The sequence below is a fragment of the Lithobates pipiens genome, unplaced genomic scaffold, assembly GCF_037356315.1.
Source record: "Lithobates pipiens isolate NorthernLeopardFrog02 unplaced genomic scaffold, aLitPip1_a1.2 Scaffold_35, whole genome shotgun sequence".
Taxonomy (NCBI): Eukaryota; Metazoa; Chordata; class Amphibia; order Anura; family Ranidae; genus Lithobates; species Lithobates pipiens.
The window spans coordinates 21,756,040-21,765,868 of record NW_027507811.1 but is presented as its reverse complement, the minus strand read 5'-3'; the positions used below and the strand labels follow the sequence as shown (position 1 = coordinate 21,765,868).

The following is a 9,829-nucleotide window of genomic DNA, read 5'->3' as shown; positions in this document are numbered from 1 at the left end:
ACCCAAGGATGTAACGTAAGGAATGACAAATTAAATAAACACAATTAGACTTGGAGATTTGTTACCCAGTTTTGCTTACACTGTTTTTTGCACAGTAATATTTTGTGATGAGTTGACTTTATTTTTATTTTACTTGTATACACTTTTAGTGGATTCACTATTTTTACGTTGTTATATAACAGTCGAATGGACCATAAAGTCGCCGACAAAACAAAGAGACTGCAGGATTTATATCCAACACACTGTGGTGATCTCACTTGGACCGCAAAGACAGGAAGTGATGTAAGAGTAGAAACAGGAAGTTCCAGGTGAGAGGTCAGTTGGGAGGTAGTCCAGAGGAGACATTGCTGGAACTGGCAGCAGAGGAGGTAATAAGATATTATTTTATATTTACACCCAGTAATCCCCCCGTCATGTCCGTCCTCTTCCTCCATAGTCACTGTGATGTATTTTATATCAATAGATACATCCTAAATATACAGTAGAACCGTTTACACAACTGTCCATCCAGAGCCTCTGGTTTATAGACCAGATACATCCTAAATATAGAACCATTTATCCAACTGTCCATCCAGAGTCACTGGGTTTTAGTCCAGAACATACATATGCATGAATGTTTGTTGCACACTCCTGACCCCTGCACTTTGTGCAGTAAGCATTCCAGAACTTTGCACACTGTGCATTACCCATTCCTGACCACTGCACTATATGCACTCCTTACCTCTACACTCTGTGCATTATGTATTCTGGACCTATGAAGTCTGTGTGTTATGTTCTCCATTACCCTGCATCCTATACATTATATACTCCTGACCCCCTCTATATGCTCTATTTTACTCACTTTTCACAAAAGTGTGACCCCTGCACTCTGTGCCATTTACACCCCTTAGCTCTGCGCCCATTCCTTATTCCTGCACAATATGCATTACACCCCCCGATACTTTCGCTTTGAGCAATATGCATTCCTGAGCCCTGCACTGTGTATTATTTACTCCTGACTAGGGTTGCCACCTGTCCAGGATTCCTCCGGATAGTCCAGGTTTTGAATCGTGTGTCTGGGTTTCAGGCAGACTGAAACTCTGACACATTTTGTCAGACAGCACTGTGGCTCCCCAAGTAACTGAGATAGTCACACATAAATCTGTTGCCATCTGGGAGTTATGGGTGGCTGTCTGGGGACAGATTCGGCATTACTGGTGGGGGGGGCAGGGCGATGATGTCAGCAAGAGTAATTTGGACACACCCACCATTCCCAGCAACTTGCCCCATTGCTACTCTGCTTGGGGCACCCAAAGATGTCCCAGGTCTTTTATAATCCTATAGCGTATACTACGGAAAGAAATGTGCCTTGTGCCACTAAAGTGTTCGGTTTGGCTTGAAGATAGGGTGACAACCCTACTCCTGACCCCCTGGTACTCTGTATGTTATTCGCTCCTGAACCCAAAAGCATATGCATTATATACTTTTGACCCCTGCTCATTTTAGGGCCATTGTTGAGTATATTATCTTTCTACAGAGATCAGAGTCTTGTATGGATCACATGATCTCATCAACGAGGATGGAGGAGGACTCGAGTCACATGACTGAGAGGATATTAGACCTCACCCTGGAGATAATCTACCTGCTGACCGGAGAGGTGAGGAGGATTCTGGGAGGTCACATGACATCACTCTTATCTCTATCAATAAAACACAGACCTGACCGGGGAGGTGAGGAGGATTCTGGGAGGTCACATGACATTATTGTTTTTTTGAAAACAGAGCTTTCCTCCGGTGAAGTTTGGTGACCGTGTAACCATCACGGTGCCTTCACCTCATTCCCTGAAACCCAAGAGGAACAATGACAAGAAGATTGTAGAACTCGCCAACAAGCTCATCGATCTGCTGACAGGAGAGGTGAGCGGTGGCGGGAATTCTGGGACATTATCCAGTAACAGACAAGGGATGTGTCGGGATGGTGACTGTATCATTGTGTGTGTCAGGTTCCTATAAGGTGTCAGGATGTCACGGCCTCTGTGGAGGAGTGTTTAGAAGGACACAAGGATCTCTACAAGGACGTCATGATGGACAATCAGCCGCCCCTCACATCACCGGGTAAGAGGAGACTTTATTGTAAAGGAGAGAGCAGTACGGAGGGTCCACCTAGATCCCCCATCATCTGATAAACACATAGAAACAATGTATTCAGTCAGTGTGTGTGTTTCCTACAGATGGATCCAGTAATGGGAACCCACCAGAGAGATGTCCCTGTCCATTGGATTCCACCCAGGAAAGCCACATCATCTCACACAAGGTTAAAGAAGAGATAAAAGAAGAGGATGAGGTTGGTGTGATGGAGGACTCTTCAGGACACAAAGATCCCTTCAAGCACATCATGATGGAGCGATTTAGTGACACAAACTGCAGGATCCTGACACCAGGTCACATTCAGGTACCCACACTGCTTGTATTAAAAAACAACAAGAAAAGCACAATAATGTATTAATAAATGCAGAGCTGCTGTCATTTGGGTCTTTTATATCTGTCTGGAGTTCAACTTTAATAAATGTTTTCTATAATTTCGGGGTTTAGGGTGAAGAACAGATTAATATAAAAGCGGAGGTTAAAGAGGAAGAAGAAGAGACGTATGTGGGGGGTGATCAGCTGACCACGGAGGAGGTTGGGATGATTATGAAGAGTGAACAGGAAGAAATGACTCTACTTATTGACACCAGTAAGTATAGGCACTATGGAAGAATCAGGTCACAGTCTAATTTTACTGCTGCGTATAAGGATTGTAGTTTAAGGAAAATTGTTAGATACTTCTCAGATCATCTCATCAGATAAGACTGAATTTTTATGGTTGACCATCAAAGTTTAGAAGACAGATGCAACTGAAAAGGTTGATGAAGATTATCATTGAAGGTGATGAAGGGGTCAACATATCCTGAATAGTGTCGGGATGGTTGGAGTCATTTACAGCAAATATTATCTAATCTAATGATCTAAACCTAAATATTTCGTCCATTGCTATGCATAAATTATGATTTTGAGGTCTTGTCAATCATGTTTCCCCTCATGCACAAGACAAAAATAAACTCTCTGCTGTGCTCAAGTATGGTGCTCATAGTCAGTGGACGTCCTTTGTTTCTATAGCACTTCAAATTCTTGAGAGGCCACTAATCTTTACTGCCCCTTTAGGACTGGGGTGGTCCCAATAGATTCCTCACTGTAGAAGGAAAGAATTGGGCTCCCCAACCTAGAGCATTACCTTCATACATTATTTATTAATTTAATAAAACAAGTATTATACTCACAAACTAATATGTGTACACGCTTATCAGCATAAACCAGAAACAAGTTCATCAGGAACGCTGCTTTGACAACCTCATATGGGAAGAAGCCACGCAGGTCTGCTAGGGCTGATGAGTTTTGAGGAGGGTCACCTCTTCCTCAGAGCTTCATTTAATTCCAGTAATGTCATGTCCTCAACAAATGAGGAGGAGATACTGTACACCATATGAAAGGTCCATCTCCATTCCTCAATATAACGTCATGTTCCCAACAAATGAGGAGATACTGTACACCATATGAAAGGTCCATCTCCATTCCTCAATATAACGTCATGTTCCCAACAAATGAGGAGGAGATACTGTACACCATATGAAAGGTCCATCTCCATTCCTCAATATAACGTCATGTTCCCAACAAATGAGGAGGATATACTGTACACCATATGAAAGGTCCATCTCCATTCCTCAATATAACGTCATGTTCCCAACAAATGCGGAGGAGATACTGTACACCATATGAAAGGTCCATCTCCATTCCTCAATATAACGTCATGTTCCCAACAAATGAGGAGGAGATACTGTACACCATATGAAAGGTCCATCTCCATTCCTCAATATAACGTCATGTTCCCAACAAATGAGGAGGAGATACTGTACACCATATGAAAGGTCCATCTCCATTCCTCAATATAACGTCATGTTCCCAACAAATGAGGAGATACTGTACACCATATGAAAGGTCCATCTCCATTCCTCAATATAACGTCATGTTCCCAACAAATGAGGAGGAGATACTGTACACCATATGAAAGGTCCATCTCCATTCTTCACTATGATGTCATGTTCCCACCAAATGAGGAGGAGATACTGTACACCATATGAAAGGTCCATCTCCATTCCTCAATATAACGTCATGTTCCCAACAAATGAGGAGGATATACTGTACACCATATGAAAGGTCCATCTCCATTCCTCAATATAACGTCATGTTCCCAACAAATGAGGAGGATATACTGTACACCATATGAAAGGTCCATCTCCATTCCTCAATATAACGTCATGTTCCCAACAAATGAGGAGGAGATACTGTACACCATATGAAAGGTCCATCTCCATTCCTCAATATAACGTCATGTTCCCAACAAATGAGGAGGAGATACTGTACACCATATGAAAGGTCCATCTCCGTTCCTCAATATAACGTCATGTTCCCAACAAATGCGGAGGAGATACTGTACACCATATGAAAGGTCCATCTCCATTCCTCAATATAACGTTATGTACCCAATAAATGAGGAGGTGATAATGTACACATAAAAGAAAATGTTGGGCCTCACCCAAGAATTGTAAATGAAGGTGAATACTGGGCTACAAACGCCCTAAACCCTACAAATGTGGACTATAGTGGCCATAGAGTGGGAACATGTTTAAAAAATATAACGTTTATTGTACAATGATAAAATTACCAAAAAGACCGTTGTCCTCTCCCCACACACATGGGGGTCTATAACATACTTAATAAAAACAATGTTTGGTAAGTATACTGTACAAGGCTTGAACCAATTAATTTGGTGTTGTCTGTACGGTCAACGTTTTGCCAAAAGAAAATGGCTTCCTCAGAACCCAGACAATTTACATGACTCTTATTACTGACCTTTTTATATATATATTTTTTTTTTTTGCCCAACAGATGGATGTGATGTCAGGAATTCCTCGGAGAGACGTCTTCTATTATCTGCTGATTGTAAGTCAGAAGATAATGTCATCACACAGGATCCTCCAGGAGGAAATCCAAATACACAAAATATACATCACAGACCTTCCTGTCCGGAGACATCAATGGATCCCTCTGATCAGGGGGAATCTTCTCATCAATCACATACTATGATTGGAAATATCCATATAAGATCTCACACTGCAGATCCATCAACAGATCCTTCTAATCCCGAGGAACCCCATGAAGGAGATCACAGGGGTGGGGGTCTATACTCATGTTTAGGATGTGGGAAATCCTTCAGGACAAAATCTGAACTTCAAATACATCTCAGATCTCACACCAGTGTAACTTTTATTTGTTCGGAATGCGGGAAATCTTTTAAAAAGGAAAGCGAACTACTTACTCATCAGAGGATTCACACATATTCATGTTCAGAGTGCGGGAAACCTTTTTCTAAGAAAAGAAACCTTATTAGACATATGAAAAGTCACTCAAGCCAGCGTCTTTTTCCGTGTCCAGAATGCGAGAAATGTTTTACACGTAAAGATAATCTGCTTAGACATGAGACTACACATACTGGCCAATTCTGCTGATAACTGTACAGATCCATAGCTCTGCTCAGTACTGGCCTCTCGTATACATGGACAATCTGGGTGATGGCAACTATAGCCCGTCTTCACTCTCCTTTGAAAATATGAAAGAATATCATCCGCACTCTGCTTAGCTCCTCCTACCTTAATATTTAATAGTCAATAAGGTGACTGTATTCAGCAATGTCTCTACTCAAGAAGCAACCTTCCATGACGCGTTTCACCTGGATTGTCCCCAGCACCCAGTTATATCGTTGTTGAAGCAAAACAACATCAGCCACACTCTGCTTAGCTCCTCTTGCCATATTATTGAATAATCGATAAGTTGACTGCCTACAGTAATGTCTCCACCCAAGAACCAACATTCCTTGATGCGTTTCTAATGAAACACGTCAAGGAAGGATGGTTTCTTTGAGGACATCGCTGTAGGCAGTCAACTTATTGACTATTCAATAATACGGCAAGAAGAGCTAAGCAGAGTGTGGCTGATGTTGCTTCAACAACGCTATATCTACCCTGTTTCCCTGAAAATAAGACAGTGTCTTATAATAATTTTTGCTCCTAAAGATGTGCTAGGTCTTATTTTCAGGGGATGTCTAATCCACCTGTGCCATCTTGATCCCCCCTTCTAATCCACCTGTGCCATTTTGATTCCCCCCTTCTGATCCTCCTGTGCCATTTTGATTCCCCCCTTCTGATCCTCTTGTGCCATTTTGATCCCCCCCTTCTAATCCACCTGTGCCATCTTGATCCCCCCTTCTAACCCACCTGTGCCATCTTTAACTTCCCCCCTCTAATCCACCTATGCCATTTGACCCCCTCAAATCCACTGTGAGCCCCCCAACCCCTGTGTGGATTATTTACCCTCTCTCCTTCAATGTGCCCGAGTCCTGCCCCGCACGACTCACTGTCTTGTGAAGCAGACTCCGTCAGGTGGCAGAAGGCATCAGCATGTCATGGCTGCGGCACGTGCTCTCTGATGATGGTGACGTCACTCGCCACCGCTACGGTCCAGAGGAGTCAGACTCCTCAGGGTACAGTAGCTTCAGGTGGCTTTATTATCGGGGAGGCCTTATGTTTGGTGGAGGACTTATTAATGGGGGGGGGCTTATTATCGGGGGATGCCTTATATTTCTGCGAGATGGAAACCTGGTGGGAGGTCTTACTTTCGGAGGATGTCTTACTTTCGGGGAAACACGGTAGGTGCTGGGGACAATCTGGGTGAAACGCGTCACGAAAGTTTGAGACCCTGCTGAATTCAGTCACCTCATTGACTATTAAATATTAAGGTAGGAGGAGCTAAGCGGAGTGTGGCTGTTATTCTTCCATACTTTCAATGGAGAGTGGAGACGGGCCATTATGTGCTGCACGTGAAACGCAACACGGAAGGTTGGTACTTGGGTGCAAACATTGTTGTATACAGTCAACTTATTAAATAATACGCTAAGAGGAGTTAGGCGACTCATGTCGGTTTGCTTTAACTACTCTTAACTACTCTATAACAAATTCATCAGTTTGATATTGTACCCGAGGACTTCAATAGACATACTAGAGTCACGAAGTGGAAATAACAGTGGTCAATGATGACGCATTGGGACAACTAGAGAAGATGATGACACATTGTTCCTTTCAAGATGGAGACAAGCATTTCTAATATCTCATACAAGGAACACCTTTTGGTTGATTGCTACTTATCATCGCTCTTTGTTCTTTTTTTTTACTAAAGAAGATGGCCTGTCATTGGTCAGCACAATCAAAGATTATTAATAGATTTGAAATATTTTCATGTATTTGATTAAATGTATAAAACATGTTTTCGAATAACGCTTGGTTATATTGTGTTACTTATTCTACTCGTTATAATATTCTGTTCTGATGAGAATGAGGGTGCCCTCGTTATCTAGACCAGCCTTCCTCAACTAGGGTTTTGTGGAATCCTAAGGTTCCTCCAGAGATTTCTTGATCAATGAGTAACTTCTGCATTTTCAGTTAAGTAACTACTGATGCCAATGGTCTCCTTAGCTATCTAGGGGGATTCTTCCTACTGACCCAAAATCTAACGAGAATTCTTCCTCTTGACCATCAAACTATTGGTACCGTAAGCTGTAGATATAGTAATTATCATAGAGGTTCCCTGAGACCAGAAAGGTATTTCAAGGGTTCCTCCCAGGGCCGTCTTTAAGGCGAGGCAAAAGGGGCAGCTGCCCTGGGCCCTGTTATTGTTGTGGGGCCCAAAACAGCGGCCTCATACTTGCCAACTATCCAGGTTTAAATTCCCTCGTCCCTTGAAGTTTTAGTCCCTTGCTGTGTCCCAATAGCTCAGTGTGAAGTGCTGGTCCTAATGCTGCCCAGCTCTGCCCTGTTGATGTGTACAGGTGACTCACCTGCAGACCCTGTGTTTACATGTAAATAACTGGAATTCATGTGTAAATAGCAGCTGCAATACTAAGTAAATAGCTGCGGCCGATGGCATTGATATGTAAACAAAGGCGACATTCATATGTATATCATGCTCCCCTGCAGTGAGGAGATGATGTGCTGTAACCTCTAGCATGTGCTGTAATCAGTGAGCCATAACATGTGCTGTAACCTCTAGTAACCTCTAGCAACCAGTCAGTAAACAGTAATGATATGCTGTAACTGCTGGCAACCAATCACAATTGCTGCCTGATCTGATACAGTAAACTGATTTTAAGTCCAGCTGCTATTTATTGTATGTCTCAGTGCAGGTGGAGAGTGAAATTGCCTGGGGGGGGGGGCAAGAAAATGTTTGCCCAGGGCCCAATCAATATTAAAGACGGCCCTGGTTCCTCAATATTAAAAAGGTTGAGAAAGGCAGATCTAGACCTACTCTGGAGTGTGTGGCAGTCACTAACCACCTGCAATTATCGATAAGTATCTATAGATTGCCATTACTGAATATTTGTGTAGGTGCCTTTGTTATTTTTATAATAAAGGTGAGGTTTTACTTAAAGTTCCATTTGGAGTGGTAGTTTTTCCTGTTACGATTCCAAGGGCTGCGGACTGCAGACATCCAGCAGCAGAGATGGCCAGATCTGCGTAGCTGCACTCTGGAAATGGAAACCAGACTATATATAATTTAAGCAAGTTTATTAACAGTGAAACAAAACACATCCAAGCACCAGCGATACACAGCAAATGTGAAGATACAAGTGAACCATAAACAAATGACAAAATACCTAACAAGCAACCTAAGTAACATAAAGTCCAACTAGAAAATTACCTACCGTATATACAATATATACAACATGGGGAACACAGAAAAATAGGGTAATACCAGGGATGCAGGGAAGGAGGAAACCAGGACTAAGATAGGGAACAAGGGGGGCAGATACAAGGCAGCAGGGTACAGGATGCAGGGCAAGATCATGAGCAGGAGCCGGGTCAGAATAAATTAGCAAGCAGGAACTGGCTAGCAGGGCAAAACACTGAAGCACAAGGGAAATGTAGAGGAGGAACTAAATACCCTCCCAGCAGCCAACATCAGGTGGAGACCGATTACTGCTATCTGCTGGGAGACACCCATTCATGGACACCAGAACTACAACCTTCTGCTCCAGGAACCACAGTGCCACAAGCAGGTGATCCAGGTCCTGACACCATCACCATCTTTGTTAGCCTCATCATGGGCACAGGTGGAAACTGATTACTGAGATCTGCTGGATGCTGGCAGACACCCACTGGTGGACACCAGAACTAGAAACTTCTTCTCTGGGAACCACAGGGCCTCCAGGAGGTGATCCATGTCCTGGCAGCTGGTATCCTCTAGAGTGGATGTGACTAGATGCGTGGAACGGCACAAAGAACACAAACCCAAACTTAAGTATTAATAAATGTGATTTATTAGGGAAATGGAACAGAAGACAAGTAATATAAACACATCAATCAATACGAACATCTAAACACACCAATACAGAAACCCCAGTGTGCTTCTATAAAAGGGAACCTAACCAGTGGAAGTAAAACCAACTGAGCAAACCTACTTACATAGTTACATAGTAAGGTTGAATAAAGACACCAGTCCATCCAGTTCAACCTGAGTGAGTGTCTACAACTAACTCATTAAGATGCTCATCTATTATTATTTGTTTAAGGTACCCATATAGCGCTGTAAATTTTTAAGCAGCGCTCCCCACATACATCGCACACACTGCCATCAGTCGCTACCCTCATAGAGCCCACAATCCAATCCCCAACTCAACATTCATATACTAGGGCCAATTTTGGACA

At 42.8% G+C, this 9,829-nt stretch overlaps 1 protein-coding gene across 1 annotated transcript; it reads left to right on the top strand.

Moving 5' to 3' along the window:
- The first annotated feature begins 225 nt into the window (after positions 1-225).
- On the top strand, positions 226-7,402 carry LOC143956322 (uncharacterized). Its single transcript, XM_077466536.1, has 7 exons — positions 226-368; positions 1,517-1,636; positions 1,761-1,895; positions 1,982-2,093; positions 2,210-2,430; positions 2,571-2,712; positions 4,962-7,402. The coding sequence occupies exons 2-7, from the start codon at positions 1,532-1,534 to the stop codon at positions 5,579-5,581; spliced, it is 1,335 nt and encodes a 444-aa protein (XP_077322662.1). The 5' UTR covers positions 226-368; positions 1,517-1,531; the 3' UTR covers positions 5,582-7,402.
- Positions 7,403-9,829: the final 2,427 nt, after the last annotated feature.

What these genes read in the sequence shown, in the direction of transcription:
- LOC143956322 (XM_077466536.1), top strand. Translation starts at nt 1,532, where the DNA reads ATGGATCACATGATCTCATCAACGAGGATGGAGGAGGACTCGAGTCAC. An exon ending in GCCGCCCCTCACATCACCGG is followed by an intron (nt 2,094 to 2,209) that starts GTAAGAGGAGAC and finishes TGTTTCCTACAG; the next exon opens with ATGGATCCAGTAATGGGAAC. An exon ending in GACTCTACTTATTGACACCA is followed by an intron (nt 2,713 to 4,961) that starts GTAAGTATAGGC and finishes TTTGCCCAACAG; the next exon opens with ATGGATGTGATGTCAGGAAT.